The following is a 15,781-nucleotide window of genomic DNA, read 5'->3' on the forward strand; positions in this document are numbered from 1 at the left end:
TTCAGTGGTTGAGTCATCTGATGCTTCAATAATCCAGGGTAACACACACCATGAGGAAAAGGATAAACAGGATCCTACTGAAGGATGCTCAAACACATCTTTCCCTGGGTTCTTACATAAAAGCACTGATCTACAAAATGACAGCATGAAAGGACAGTTTTGGTGAAAATGGACTTCTAAAGAGAGGCCAACTCAGTTGTTTCCACAGCAACAGGAGACTGCACAAACAATTTTGCGGTCCATCATTACACAGCTGCACATGGCAGGAAAATACTACAGATGATAAGAGAGAATGCAAAATGGAAATTGTTTTATATTAATGATACTAGTAGATGTGTTTTGATTTGACTCACCTTTGGTCTGGGATTTTCAAAATAATCACCTTTGGCTCATACAAGAAAATCACAAGAAAAATCGCAAAGCAACTTGCGTTATAAACACGGACATTTAAGTGAAGGGTTTGACTTTTTTTTTTTGTAGAGAATTTTGTTTACCAGTGCCTGTAAGTAAAATAAAAAAACGAAGCCCAAGACAAAGACAGCAATTTGCAAACATCTTTTATTAAAGAATAGAAAAACCAACGATCACCACAGAGTGAGTGTTTAAACAGTTCCACATGAACTTTTCTTTTTTTTAATCACCACCTGTAAAACATAATCCAGCAATATAAATATGTACAGTCAATCTTGCATATTCTAATCAAATCGGAATGATACAAAAACCTGTTGTGAAAAAAGAAAGGATGGTATATATAAAACTATATAAAATAAGTTCAGGTCTGCTGGAGTCGATCAGTAAGGACAAATAGCCCTGTAACAGAGCAAGTTAGACTACATGCTCCATTAGTTAGGGTTAAACTAAGGAATATGCAGTTGAGCTCAACTTTGGTCTCATCACACTATGTCATCCAAATCAACCTGAGCCATATATGGATCCAGCTCTGCGTCCAGATGGATCTTGGACATGGACATGTAGTCATCCAGTTGTTCATCCAACTGCTCTCGAGAAGGAATCTGGTGGCTGTCGAATCTGGCCCGGCTGCACCCTGAATACGCCCTACTGACAGACATAAAAGAACCACCACCTGTGCAGATAAAACGAGAGTTATTTTATAGCCTAAACAGAGAGAAGGTTATCAATGAAAGCATTTGCATGTACTGAATCTAATCGTATCACTTCAGTGAGGGGGCAAATATGCATTTTCCTACAGTATGAAAAATGTCTTTTTGAGAGAAACTGCAATCTGGCAGCTTTTTAGTGCTCAGAGTTGTTGAGCACAGCAAAAATTATTAATCAAGAAATCAATTTATTTGCACCATTTGAAAAGAAATGGAACAGAGCCCGTTTGTTTAAAGTGTTTCCATAACCAGGTAAATTACTGCAATCTTTTCTGATGCTCACTGAATGCACTGAACATCCAAAAAGCAAATGGAACTACATTCATACATTTAATCAAATACGTAGGCAATTCTAAAGCTATCTGGCATATATTTCAGTGAATGTTGCTGGCTTTTTCATCAGAGTAATTCGCTGAATAAACCAGTGTATGATTAGTGCATAAAAGATTCATCAAAAAGAAACTAAAATTCAAAGGGGTTAGATCATAAGGTATCAAATTGACCTTAACCTTTTGAACTTTTTTAAATCACTGTACTAATATAGCACAATGTACCTTTTAGAACTTTTTTTTTTTTTTTTGTCCATAATGCCACACATATTTACCAAAAATATTAACATTGACCACCCAGATTTACACATCAACAACACTTAATCAGCTGATCAGAAACTTGGCCTTCCCAGTTACAAAACAGTTAAATGTGCTGGATAAAAACTACTATTTAAACAACAGAAGAGCTAGTAAGTTGCCAAACCGTGTGCTGTTCCTGGATGTGGCACCTGCCGCTCTGCATTTCCTTCTGAAGAATCCAAACATTAGGAAAGAGTTGCTGAAGTTCATTTTTAACAAATTCCCTAATCATTTCAGTCTCAAAAATGTCAATTTCAGTGTAAAATCGAGCAATGGGGTTTTCAGGGTGTTATTTTTGTCGGCATGAAAGTAATTATTCACAATTAATGTTTTAGAGACGCAAAGATGGCAGCATGCAAGTTGCATACTTCTGGGGCCAAGCATTGAACTCAGGTACCCAGCAATAGTGCGATATCAAGAAAAATGCTAGTGTAAGTTAAATTAATTATATTTTAACTAGAATTAGAATTAATTAGTGAAGTGTTGCACATTTTATTGGTACCGAGATGAGTAGGTGTATTTTGTAAAACGTTTGCAACTGCTTTTATCCCTTATTTAGAACCACCACAATTAAATTGTCATCTGTCACATAGGAACTACTGAACAGACAAGTGCAACGTATTGAAAATAACAGTGTGAGTGTGCTCTCCGCACGCTTGTGGTCTTCACTCTTCATGGCCACTTGAACACTTAGACCAAATACAGGAAATATGTCTTGTAAGTAAACAAGTGGTCAAGTGTAAAGACCGTTAAGTATGGTTATTGGGATAGGTATTATAGACCTCCATGTTCTCACCTGTCTTTGTAATGGCTCCTCCCCCTCTGCTTCCCATTGGTCCAGTCCAAATCACATTTCCTCCACACTGTTGCTGGCCCCACCCCTTCTGAACACCTAGAGAGGAGACTACCCCTCGCAGACTACTTATGCCTGCACACCGAAACACACATACATGGATGTACATGAGATTTAATGTAATGCTGATGTTAATCTCATCTACTCACTCACTTCTCCTTGTGTAAAATCCTTTGACTAATCCTCTTCTTCTGCCGCCGCCTCCTCCTCCTCTCATTTGCCCCCGCAATCCCATCATGCCCACTCTCACCATGGGATGGCCGAGTCTTGCCTTCACACTCACTTTGCACAGTTGATTATTTATATTCTGCAGAGAGGAAGAGTCACAGAAACTATTTAGTCTGCTATCAGAGAACATCGGCTCTGAGAGTTTTGTATTTTGATAAACAGAATGTGCCTGACAGATATGTTATTTAGGGCAGCCAACACAGAAGGTCTGTTGGCCATTTCCAGAGCCAGACGCTGGTTCTTCTTCAGTGAGGCTGCAGTCTGCTGGTTCACTGCGGCTGTGATGTCCATCACATCTGCTGGCTGATGCTTCAACAAACTGGTCAAGCTTCAGGGAGGAGAACAAGACGACGATTTAAAGCACACCACAATATCACAGTGGTTGCACTGTAAACAACGGTTTAGAAAATAGTAGGACTGCAAGACTAATTCTCACCGGTCATGCAGAGAGACGGTGCATGTGCTGTTCAGAATGATCTTTTGGGGATCCAGAGGATTCATTTTCACATCCAGCTTGCGGTGTAAACGTCAGACTTTCAGTCAAACCAATGCTAAAATGGTAGAGTGAGAAGTCAAATTAATGTTGACATCTAACTTTACCCTACACAGTCCTAATTCTAAGTGTATCCACCTTTTTCTTGTCGTAAAAATGGGCGCAGCCATTTGTAAATTCTATGGGTCTGGCTTCTGGTCTCATCTGCGTCCACTCCGTCCAGCTATTTTTAGCTGAACAAAACTGATATTGAAAGTTGGTGTGTCTTATCATATTATTTTAATGTATTATCTTAATTATGAACACATTGGTTTTTAGTGCAAACAGTTTTACCGTTTACTGCACGTTGTTATTCTCCTCGTTATTTACCTATAGCGGCTAATGAACCGGAAGTCTCACCCATAAGCTTACTTCTGCGTTGAAGAAAAAAGTGGATATCTGGGCTGCGTTCAGCCCCGACAAAACAGTGCAAAACTTTTTTAAAACGGAAACGGTGGTGCGTTGAACACTCTGTTCTGATGACGCAAGAGTTGCAACTATGGCAGCTGAGAAGGCCAATCTTTGTGTTCTTTTTGAAGAATTTTCGGAGCCTGATGATTAGCTATATAAACCAAAATCATTTTTTGAACCAGGCTGTAAACGTTTTTTTCTGCTGTAAAGTTGGGCATTTTAACATGGGGAGTCTATGGGATTGACTCCCTTTTGCAGCCAGCCTCTAGCGGCCAGTTGACGAATTACAGTTTAAGTCACTTCCTTGTTGGCTTCACGAGAGAGAGGGGGAGGTTGCCGCTTGGTCTGGGCTAGTTCAGCACTCACGAAACAAAACTTAGCAAACATTTGGACGTGCAAAATTTAACAGAAAAAAACCGCACATTTTAATATTTAAGCTAAACACATTACTTATAAAATCGCGTTAATTGATTCACCACCATTAAAGTTAGCATCAATACACGCTCACAGAACAACCTTACTAGAGAAGTTTTAGTCGGATGTTTTCTGCCAGGTGCGCGGAGTTTGGTACAGTAATTCACCCACGCTGCTGTGGTTCGGCTGAATGTGTACCGCCCTCTACTGGACATAGCGGCACATGGACACTACAATCTGTGTTTTGTTTTGTTTTGTTTTTTGTTTTTTTTATGATCTGGATAATATATATTTTTGTATAACGTCTTTGTATAATCGTTGTATAACGTTTTTATTTAACTATTAGAGTACTGTTAGATGTTTAAGCCTCAATAGAAACATTTAGGCCCATCTGATATGTATCATATTTAACTGAATATAAAAAAGATCCATTTTTCATCAAATGAAAATCAAAAAGCCCCAGGTAAGGGTTTCTTGTTGATCCGTAGTATTATTAATCAAAACTAAGATGAAATCAATATGGGTTTAAATAATCTTGAATTAAAGCTAAAATGGCTTAGATGGCTGTACCAGTGAGCTGACCGACCAGATAAACCAGCTGAGCGCCAGCCTGGTTTTTGAGCAGGGTTAGTTCTTGTTACTTATTTCACTTTTACTTGCGTTCTACAGAACTTTAAATGATTTCGAGCAGCAACTAAAAATGTCGTCATCATCGCACAATATTCTTTTTCACAAAGTTTTACAATTTTTATTTTATTTTATTTTCTTGCGCACCGATTTACAGTTTTATGCAAACATTTGGGTACCCCTCTGAGGCTTCATAATAATTAGCTCTTTCTTTATAAGTAAAGATTGTAGTTATATACTATTCGTTTTCTAGAGAAAACTGCATAATGTGGTGTTTTCCAAACAGAAATTCTTAGTGTAGCAGTATTGAGCTATATGAAATAAAGTCGAAAGTAAAAAAAATAGGCTGTGCAAAAGTGGGCACCCTTTCAATTGTTTTTATTTTAATACCTGTGGTCACTTATTGCTGATTGATTACAACACAATATTGATTTGATTGGCTCAGTGAACCTTAACACTGCAAACTCAGGTGCAACCCATCATGGAAAATTATATTTAAGGTAGCTAATTGCGTTTTTCCTTGATTCGCTACTGAAAAGTAGCAACATGCAAACCTCAAAAGAACTCCCCAATGATCTAAAAACTAGGATGATTTGTCAATATGAATTAGGAGAAGGAGACAAAAATTTTCACAAAGGTTTAAGGTCTCTGCCTCCACAGTCAGAGATACATTTAGAAAATGGAAGGCCACAGGAACAGTCATTGTCAAGGAAAGATGTGGTAGGCTGAGAAAAATACCTGAAAAGCAAAGGCGAAGAATGGTTAGAATGGTCACAGTCAGACCACCTCCAAAGAGCTCCAAGAACATCTGTCTGCTGATAATGTCATTGTACATCGTTCCACAGTCCAGCGCATTTTGCACAAAAAACAGCTCAATGGAAAGGTGATGTGGAAAGACTTTTCTGCACTGCCAACAAGCATAGTTGTTGGAGGTATGCAAAAGCTCATCTGGACAAACCTGAATTATTTTGGAATGTCCTGTGGACCGATGAAACTATGTTGTCACAACCAGAAGCGCTTTGCATGGTGGAAAAGAAGAACCTGCTCCCTACTGTTAAATTTGGTGGAGAGTCTAGGGCTGTGTGGCAGGCACAAGTACTGGAAACCTTGTCAGAGTTGAGGGTCACATGGTATCGGTATAAGCAGATTCTTAATAACAATGATCAAGATTCTGTCAAGAGGTGGAAGTTATGCCAGGGGGTTGACAGTGACCCAAAGCATTGCTCCAAATCTACAAAGGAATTCATGCACAGACACAGATACACTGTTCTACAATGGCCATCCCAGTCCCCAGACTTGAATATCATCGGAAATATATGGATTGATTTGAAGCAGGCTGTCCATGTTCGGCAGCCATCAAACCAGCAGACATTTTGCAAGGAAGAGTAGTAAAAACCGGCAGTCAGCAGAATTCAGAGACTTATCAGTGGCAATAAGAAGTGTCTATTTTAGCAAAAGGTGCCTATAGTAAATATTGATGTGATTATTATTCCACTGAGGTGCCCAAATTTTTGCACCGGTCCGTTGTTGTTATTATTCATATTGCATTGTTTCTGTTGATTCAATAAATGTTATTTCAAAATTGAAATGTTACTGTATAAATTATATCCAAATGAAGTTGCTGCTTCGAAAACCTAGCAGATTATAAATTAAAATTATGATAGTCTAATTATCAGGGGTGCCCAAACTTTTGCATAAAACTGTATTTATTTTATTTATTTGCGTGTTTTAGCTACATTGCTTTACATTACGTTACATAATTGTGGCCGTTGGTCTTTGTCTCCGTTTCAGATTTCAGTTTTACTGTGCTTGATTTATTTGACAAATAACTCTGCATTTGTGTCGCTAGGGGAGTTACCTCTCAGTTTCAGTCTCTCGCGCTCTGTGTGGATAAACGCGCGAGAGTAGGCGAGCGAGTCAGACGTGCGCAGACATACACAGAAGAGTACGCACATGTGACACAACTGCATTGTAAGTAGTTCTTATATTGACTTACATGTATTTGCTGTTTGTGTTTTATGTATTTAGTAATTAATAGTTGTGTCAGTAAACTATATACTGTCTCTGAGTAAACCGAATAAAATATATGTATCAAATAAAAATGACAAAAGCATGCAACAAAATTAGTAAAACTAAAATTAAAATGAAAGCTGAAAAAATAAAAATAAAAGCCAATTCAAAATAATAATATGAATAATCAAGCGTAGCATTAATTCTATGAAAAAGTCATTTCATGGTTTCAGAGAGAAGAGAGGTCCGTGGAGAGTGAGACAGAGTTTTCCCTTCCCCCAGCTGTAGACGGGGAGAGAGGCGGGTGGAGGGTGAGGAAGGGTTGTTTTGTCTGAAACACAGGAAAGGGGCAGGGCCAAGCTTAAACCTGTCTGTCTCACAGTCTGTGTATGTGGGAGAGAGACGACTGTGTCAGTATTTGAAGCATGAGTGCAATGTGTTCAAGTAGGACATTTATGCAACAAGTTGTAAAAGTATCTGTGCATCAGTATGAATTTGAGCTGAACTCTGTTTCATGTCAAGCACAGCTATTAGGGTTTGTTAGTGGTGAAATGCGATGTTTATGAAAATGAGAGAGTTCTGAGAGTTTAATATGGTGCTCTGTGTGTGAGTTTGTAAAACGTAATGGGTTTGGCAGTGGACCAGTTCTGTCTCTGTCTGTGCACCGACTGTCTCTGCTTTGACTCGCTCAGGAAGGTCAGTCTCCTAGTTGGAGAATTGTAAGTCATTTCAGTAGCAAATGAGGTCACAGTATGTTGCCACTCACGCATGATTTAGAGAAGATGGCCTGACAGAAGAGTCAAATGTTTCTCTATACATTTTATCTTCAGTGTTCCTTTGTCTCCTTTCTGATAGAGAATCTCTGACTTTAGACCTGTCCATCCATCCATAAAAGTTTGACCATTCTTTACTCTTGTCTAGTTAATATTTAATATGGATGCATTGTGAAGCAGTAACAGAATTTCCTAGAATCTTTAGAATCTAAATTTAGATCTAGCTTGCTTTATTTAGATACAATAAAAATGACCTAAAATGATCTAAAAATGTTGTTATCTAAATGTATAATACAATATTAATATGATGTAAACTTATCTCTAAAACATTTTCTTTAAAACTAAATATAACTGAGAAAAAAAGTATACAAATATAGACCACCATGCAGAAGTTTGGGGGCAGTAAGATTTTAATACAGTTAGAAATTAATACTTTTATTCAGAAAGGATGCATTAAATTGACCAAAAGTGACAGTAAAGAAAAACACTTAAATTTTTTACATTTCAGAATTTTTTATTCATCAAAGAATCATAAAAATCACAGTTTCCACAAAACATTAAGCAGCACAAATGTTTTCAATATTGATAATAAGAAATGTTTCTTGAGCACCAAATTAGCATAGTAGAATGATTTCTGAAGTATCATGTGACACTGAACACTGGAGTAATGGCTGCTGACAATTCGGCTTTAACATCACAGGAATAAATTACAATAAAAAAATATTAAAGTAGAAAAAAGTTATTTTAAATTGTAATAATATTTTTCAGTATTTTTATTGCGTATAAGAGACTTCTTTCAAAAACATCTAACTCACCCCCAAACATTTGAATGGTAGAGGTATATAAAGAACATTTTAGCTAATTCACATTCTGCAAATAAATCATGACATTAATAGTAATTATTATTTTGAGCCCTAATGTTCACATTTGTTTTATACTTAAGGCCTATTAAACAGAGATGAGCGACCATGACTGTCACATTTTCCAGTTGTGTTTTACATCACATTACAGCATCAGTCTACTATTTCGTTTGGCAAAAAGTGTAACAAGCTCATCTATTTCTAAGCCATTAGTTATGTCTTTCTCGTGAGCCAAAATCATCAAATTCATTTTTCTCTCAGAGAAGAATAGTTCTTTGGAACGGTGTTAGGACTCGGGACAGGGTGGAGAAAGAATATGATACTGAGGATAAGCGATTACCAGTGCATGCACTCCAAAAAATTTTCCGGTCAGTGCAGTAATAATAACACTAAATAAATATAAGAAGATCAAAATGATCAACAAAAATTTCAACAGAATATAGAGAAGTCAGTAGGTAGAAAATCAGCAGGTCTTTTCTTAGCTGAGTGTTCATAACTCAATCGCATGTAACTTCAAGCGAAAAAACATGCAAGCCTCAGATACAGTTGACAACCCCATAAAGCTGTGTAAATTTTTTTTTTCTCTAATTAAGAATACATAATAATTTCACACTTTAGATGACTGTGAATCCATCCCTGTTATATTACTGTATTGTGAGGATTTTTGTATGTTGACATGAAGTGTTGTGATTGCTCCTCAGGTGGCTGGGCGGAAGGGTTTCCCTCATGTCATATACACTCGTCTGTGGCGATGGCCGGACCTTCACAAGAATGAACTCAAGCATGTCAAGTTCTGTCAGTATGCTTTCGATCTGAAGTACGATAACGTGTGTGTCAACCCCTACCACTATGAGCGTGTGGTGTCCCCTGGGATTGGTGCGTGTTACTAAAAACACAAACTATGAAACTAACAATATATTTGATCACTTTTATAATTTTAGCAAGGAAATATTTTGATAAAGAATCGGCAATGAAAGTGTGCAATGAATATTTGACTCTATATTTTTTTCTTTCTTCTCAGTGGGATTCAGTTTGCCAAACACAGGTGAGTGAAGCTCCAAATAAATAGTGGAGGACATTAGCACTTGTATTTCTTCTCCACATGTGAAGGAATGTCTCTAACATTCATCCGGGCTAATCGCTGATGGCCCTGATCGCGACGCTGCTGGCAGCCAGCCTTTAATCAGACAGAGAATGCCATAAAATGTGTCAGATCGAGACATGCAAGGACTCGCCTTGCAGTGAAAGAGACAAACAAGGAACAGGAGTTTGGAAAGGAGCTCAGAGATGTTTTGACACTCGCTCTCATCCCTCAGGCAGGCTGATAAAAGAAGAGCACATACATAACTGCATCCAGATGGAGGGTCCGTCACGTATGACCTTACAGCAAGACCATCATCCTCCAGATCACTACAGCCCACAGCCTCTGAGACTGATGTCCCCAGAGCCGTCCCAGCGGACCACTTCCTCGGTCACACTCTACCCCAGTCTGCCCCTCTCTCCACCCTGTATGTACAGCAAAGCATGGACTAAGGGGTTTTGTAGCAAACCAGTGTTGGCAGTATAAACATAAAAAATGAATATAATATATTTATTACATATATCTCATAATGCAATTGGATGAATCTTACTGGAAATCATCTAATTGCATTATGGGACTTTTTTTTATTTTTTTATGTATGTTTGTATGTATATATATATATATTTATTTTTTATTTATTTTATTCATTATATTGATGAATTGATTGACTGATTATAATTGGGGTGTGCATAACAACATTGTTGGGGGGTTACCTGAGCCCTGTGTTATTAGCAATGGAAAAACAAACTTTAACTTTACATGCTGTCTTCAAAAACAATAATGTTTTTAGAATAATGAGATACTGACACATCATTGATCTAATTTTTTCTCTGTCTAACTCTTTCTAAAGCAAGTGCATCCAGGTTGTCAATGCAGGCGGAACACCCTGAGGCACTGTTGCAGATCGCCTCACCAGCAGGACGGGCCTTGACCTCCAACTCTCCACCTTCCACCCCAACACATAGTCATGCACCCACACACAGCCAGCCTTCGTCCCAGCAGCCCTCCGTCAGCCAGAGTGAATACAGCACCTCCAAGCACACACAGACACAGGGATCTTACCACAGTGAGTTATTTTTATAAATCACAGGGTCATATGTTCACTATTGACCGTTTTGAATTTTATCATGACTTTACATGTTTGTAAGGCAGTTCATCTATATGACATTATCAGTGAAAGACTGATATATGAAAATAATGGAAAATCATATTAAGTGTGTTTATTTTTAAACATCTCAGCAACAACCTGGACGGGGACCAGCACAGCCTCCTATACTCCTGCTGGACCACAGCAGAATGGGCGGAGTCATCAGCAAGCCCCTCCCCCTCACACCAGCCACTTCTGTATGTACATTTACATGTCATGTCAACACATGGTTTTTGTAAAATATAGATAATAATCACTGTAAAATAATTTTATCTCATATAATAAATAAAATGCCTAATAATATTTATATAAATTCTACTGTTCAAATTTTGGGGGTCAGTAAGATTTTTTTTAATTTTATTTTTGAAAGAAATATGTTCATGAAGGCTGCATTTATTTAATAAAAAACACAGTAAAAACAGTAATATTATGAAATATATACAATTTATTGTAACTGTTTTCTATTTTAATAGTCTATTTTAAAATGTAATCTATGCATGTGTTGGCAAAGCTGAATTCGATTTCTTTAAAAACAAACAAAAAAAACTAGATCTTTCTGACACCAAATTTTGAACAGTAGTGTATATAATAAATAATATAAATGCATGTGTATCAGAAATGTATCATAAAATGTAATACATTTAGTAATTGTCACGTAGATTTTTGTCATCGTAATTATATACAATGATGGGTCTCTATGTAATGATAAAACTATTATATGTATACTTCTCACTATCATCGTATCATTGTGTTTTTATTTGTTAATGTTATTTTTATTCTGTTATCAGGGTCTCAGCATCACACACCAGCCTCATACCCTCAACCAGTCTCCAACCATCCAGGTACTACACACACACATACTGTACATCTACATAAACCACACTCTTTGTTAAATCTGTGTATCATTTGTTTGTGCGCCACAGGCCCAGAGTTCTGGTGCTCAATCTCTTACTTCGAGATGGACGTGCAGGTCGGGGAGATGTTTAAGGTTCTAGCCAATTGTCCTGTGGTGACAGTGGATGGATATGTGGACCCTTCGGGTGGGGACCGCTTTTGTTTGGGTCAGCTTAGCAATGTTCACAGAACTGATGCCAGCGAGAGGGCACGGTCAGTGTGCATTCAACATGATAATTATACACGTTCATTCATCGCCGGAGATTCAAGTTTTTGAACACCTGACATCTACCCTACAGGCTTCACATTGGTAAAGGTGTTCAGCTGGAGTGCCGTGGGGAGGGGGACGTGTGGATGCGTTGCCTCAGTGACCATGCTGTATTCGTGCAAAGTTACTACTTGGACAGAGAGGCAGGGAGAGCGCCAGGGGATGCCGTTCACAAGATCTACCCAGGAGCCCTCATTAAGGTGCACCTTTAATGACATCACTCCGAAGCACTGCTTTCTTCTTTGCAATTAAATCATATCAGACATCAAAACCAGAAGGGCAACAACTTTGTGCATTATAGACAACATATGCATTTGGCAGCATTATACATGTTTATTTTCAGGAAACAAGCATACATATGTAAAATTAAGCATAAAGTTGTGGACAAGGACTGAAATATTTGGATCAGTTTGTCCCAAGTGCTGGTGAACTAATCCCATTTTATTCCTCCAGGTGTTTGATCTTCGTCAGTGTCACAGGCAGATGCAGCAGCAAGCGGCGACTGCACAGGCAGCTGTGGCTGCTCAGGCTGCAGCAGTGGCTGGGAACATCCCGGGGCCTGGCAGTGTTGGAGGCATCGCTCCAGCCATCAGTGAGTTGCTGGTCCCAAAAACATTCATTTTCCAGTTAAATGTGATCAACATTTGAACGATCTCAATAACACAACCATTCTGTTTACTGTGGTGCCAGTCTTTCCTGAACTGCTTTTCATCAGCAGTGTGCTGACTCTAAAGCCCCTCAGCAAAAGAAGTAATTTACCCAATTTTGCACTATGAATTGAATATGATGTGATGAAAAGCATGTGCACAGTAAATAATGCCAATGCAATTCTTTTAGTGAAACAAAAACCTACAGCTCGGCCAGTGTAGTCCAATTCATGAACAAATCACTCTTACGAACTGGTTCTTTGTAGTGAATCAAGAACATACAGCACGACCAGTGTAGTCCTATTCACAAACTATTGACTCTTTGGAAGTGGTCCTTTTAATGAATAACGATAATAATAATAATAATGTTAAATTTATATAGCGCTGTTCCAGAGCTCAAAGCGCTTGAGCGCAAAACATGAACACAACCTCGAACAACCTCTGTGGCATTCGAGGTCCAAATGAGTGCAAACTCCAGGACCTCAAGCAGCAAACGGGAACACTCGATGACACAACGTCAGTGAAGCAGACACCCCGTCCACGGCGTCCACACCACAAACACCGCCAGGTCAGCGGGTTCAGGTAGGCCAGATGAAAGACCATAACAAGCAGCATAGCGTGGCACACCACCTCTGCAGACCAACAGGAATCGCAAAAATGAATTGTCCAGTTGAAATTCATGACGTAAAAACACATTTATACAAGATAAAACAGACAAACAGCCCAGTGTGGAAAGGCAGTCAAATGTGGAAACGCGTGACACATTAAAAAAGAAAAAATGATTAAAAAGACCCTCAAATTGCAGTTGAACTGCATAGTTTGGACTCTGTTGGTAATTATTAAAATTAATCTTTTTTTTTTTTTATTGTTCCAAGCTGGAAGGTTACAATTTATAACGGAGAAAGAATTTTTGTCATATGTCAGCAAAATTAGCACAATCATGGAAATATTCCCAAAAGAATCTGAATCGAATCATGAACTAGTGAATCAGAATCCAGCCCTAGTCTTGAAATAAACTTACTTGCTTCCTGTAATACACACTCTTCCTTATACATTTTCACAGGTCTGTCTGCGGCAGCTGGGATAGGTGTTGATGACCTGCGGCGTTTGTGTATCCTGCGGCTTAGTTTTGTAAAGGGCTGGGGACCGGACTACCCTCGACAGACCATCAAACAGACACCGTGCTGGGTGGAAGTTCATCTACACCGTGCCCTGCAGCTGCTAGACGAGGTCCTGCACACCATGCCCCTCGCTGACCTCGGACCTGTAAACTGACCCACAGACTGCAAAATATACATGCCCTGTCACAAAAACAGCGAGGATGACAGATGGAGAGAAAGAGAGAGACACACACACCTACACAGGCAAACAGTGACTCAAAGTACCACATACACACATAAGCCTTCACACACACACAATCTTTCCACAGCCTTGGCCAGCAATGTGCCTCTGAACTGACCAGTGTTTAGTCCACTCTCGGGTGCTGTTGACTTGGTTGTCACGGTAACACAGACCAAAGGCCCTACTGATGAGTTCACACTAATAGAGGTCCAAAAGAGGTGAAAGTATGTTGGTTAAGAGGGAGAGAAAGATCCATATAGCTAAAAATATAACACCGTTAATATGCTTAATCCTCAGAGACCCAAGCATTGAGATTAATTATATGTTTTTCATCTTTAGGAAGCCATTAGTTATAAATACCATTTCATTTAGCAAAATTTACATTGGGGTGTAATTTAAAACAAAATGTTGCAAAAATGGAATGCTGGGCTTTTAGCGTTGCAAAAATTCACTACTATTTTTCAAAACGCATAGTGAAAGTTTTGAATTGACAACAATTTAGCACACAAATGTTTTTGAAAAATTATGTATTTTAACCAATGAGGTTAAGAAGTTAAACAATTTACTGTAATATTTACATCAAAGTGTGCAGTAATGTAATGCCAGTTTAATATAATTGAATATATTTTGTACTATTAATTGAATGGTCACCATTTTAAGTATGGTTTCAAATTTATGTACATTCAATATATTAATTTCAGAGTGTTATCTACTGTTAAGGTTTTTTTTTTCTCACATTTTTTTAAATTGGGTATTATTTAATTGCTTTATACGAACATTGCAGTTCTGCTCGGTCTCTGAGTGTTAAAGGGGTCGTATGATGCTGCTAAAAAGAACATTATTTTGTGTATTTGGTGTAATGAAATGTGTTACTCAATCGGATTTATCTTAGTTCCTTTAGTGGCAGCTTATCGGAATGCTGAGTGCAGACAGGACGTCCAGGAACAAATGCATTTAAAACCAGCTAACAGAGAGGATAGAAAATGTGCTGTATAATACAAGCCAGTACATTTTATCTGACAAATCTTGAAATGAGACCAAAGACTCAAGTGAGATCAAAGAATCTGCAGTTTTAATGACAATCGACTTATGAATACCATAATAGTTTATAATTCAGTGACACAGAGATAAAAGTTGGGATTTTTGTCTGCTAGGCTATACATGAGGGATATTAAACAGTGCTGAGCTATGTTTCAAAACAGTCTTGACACTTACATTCATGCTGAAACCTTAATAAGCCGTGACACTGAGACAGAAGTGAGGACACCTAGTGGTTATTTCAAGTAGTGCATTCACTCATACACAGCCTTGCATTTTAGACATGGGTTACCTGGCATGTTTAAGCTTTATATATTACGAATTGTATTTAATTTAAGGATTCTGTGAGAGGATGTGCTATATTGTGAATATATTCATGACAAAAGGGAGTTGTTAGGCAGGATGCCTCCAAGAGATGGGTTTCCAAAATTAATTTCCAGGACCCTTAACCAGCACTGCTTTAGCTGTGACTATATTCAGAATACAGCATGCACTCGAGTGCCTTATTGCTTCCATACAGCAGTCACTACAAAATAAAAATATTAATATCCTAAATTCATTAAGCATTCATCTGCAGAAAACCTGGCATAACATAACAACAATCATTGGGGAAAACTTTTCTTGGTACTTATAGCACCCCTCTGGCCTCATGGGATAGCAAAGGGTCCATGGGTTGCTTAGTTCACAATCTAAGAGGTCAGGAATTTTTCAAATTTTTTGTGAGATAAACCCGTTTATCCTGAAATATTTACTTGAAGTACCCTCTGAGATTGTAGGTTAATATTTCAATTATTTAAGAACACATTTGCTTGTTCACGGTTTTCTGTTAGCAGCTAATGGTCACATTACATACAATTAAACAAATCAAATATCAAACCCTTTTTAGTAAGTTATTTGGATTGTTTTGATT

General features: G+C 38.1%; 2 protein-coding genes across 2 annotated transcripts; one reads left to right on the forward strand and one right to left on the reverse strand.

Annotated features, from left to right (window-relative positions):
* Positions 1–738: 738 nt before the first annotated feature.
* LOC107717806 (chromatin target of PRMT1 protein-like) lies at positions 739–3,489 on the reverse strand. Its single transcript, XM_016524675.1, has 6 exons — positions 3,460–3,489; positions 3,265–3,379; positions 3,003–3,156; positions 2,754–2,907; positions 2,544–2,675; positions 739–1,084 (listed from the first exon to the last, which is right to left on the reverse strand). Exons 2-6 carry the CDS (start codon positions 3,327–3,329, stop codon positions 894–896), a joined length of 696 nt encoding a protein of 231 aa, XP_016380161.1. The 5' UTR covers positions 3,330–3,379; positions 3,460–3,489; the 3' UTR covers positions 739–893.
* A 3,957-nt stretch (positions 3,490–7,446) lies between these two features.
* LOC107717798 (mothers against decapentaplegic homolog 4-like) lies at positions 7,447–14,639 on the forward strand. Its single transcript, XM_016524669.1, has 11 exons — positions 7,447–7,518; positions 9,157–9,331; positions 9,477–9,500; positions 9,772–9,963; positions 10,387–10,602; positions 10,776–10,880; positions 11,472–11,525; positions 11,607–11,790; positions 11,877–12,045; positions 12,299–12,437; positions 13,556–14,639. The coding sequence occupies exons 1-11, from the start codon at positions 7,447–7,449 to the stop codon at positions 13,765–13,767; spliced, it is 1,542 nt and encodes a 513-aa protein (XP_016380155.1). The 3' UTR covers positions 13,768–14,639.
* Positions 14,640–15,781: the final 1,142 nt, after the last annotated feature.

The sequence above is a fragment of the Sinocyclocheilus rhinocerous genome, unplaced genomic scaffold (genome assembly GCF_001515625.1).
Source record: "Sinocyclocheilus rhinocerous isolate Xijiao unplaced genomic scaffold, SAMN03320098_v1.1 scaffold1204, whole genome shotgun sequence".
Lineage (NCBI taxonomy): Eukaryota > Metazoa > Chordata > Actinopteri > Cypriniformes > Cyprinidae > Sinocyclocheilus > Sinocyclocheilus rhinocerous.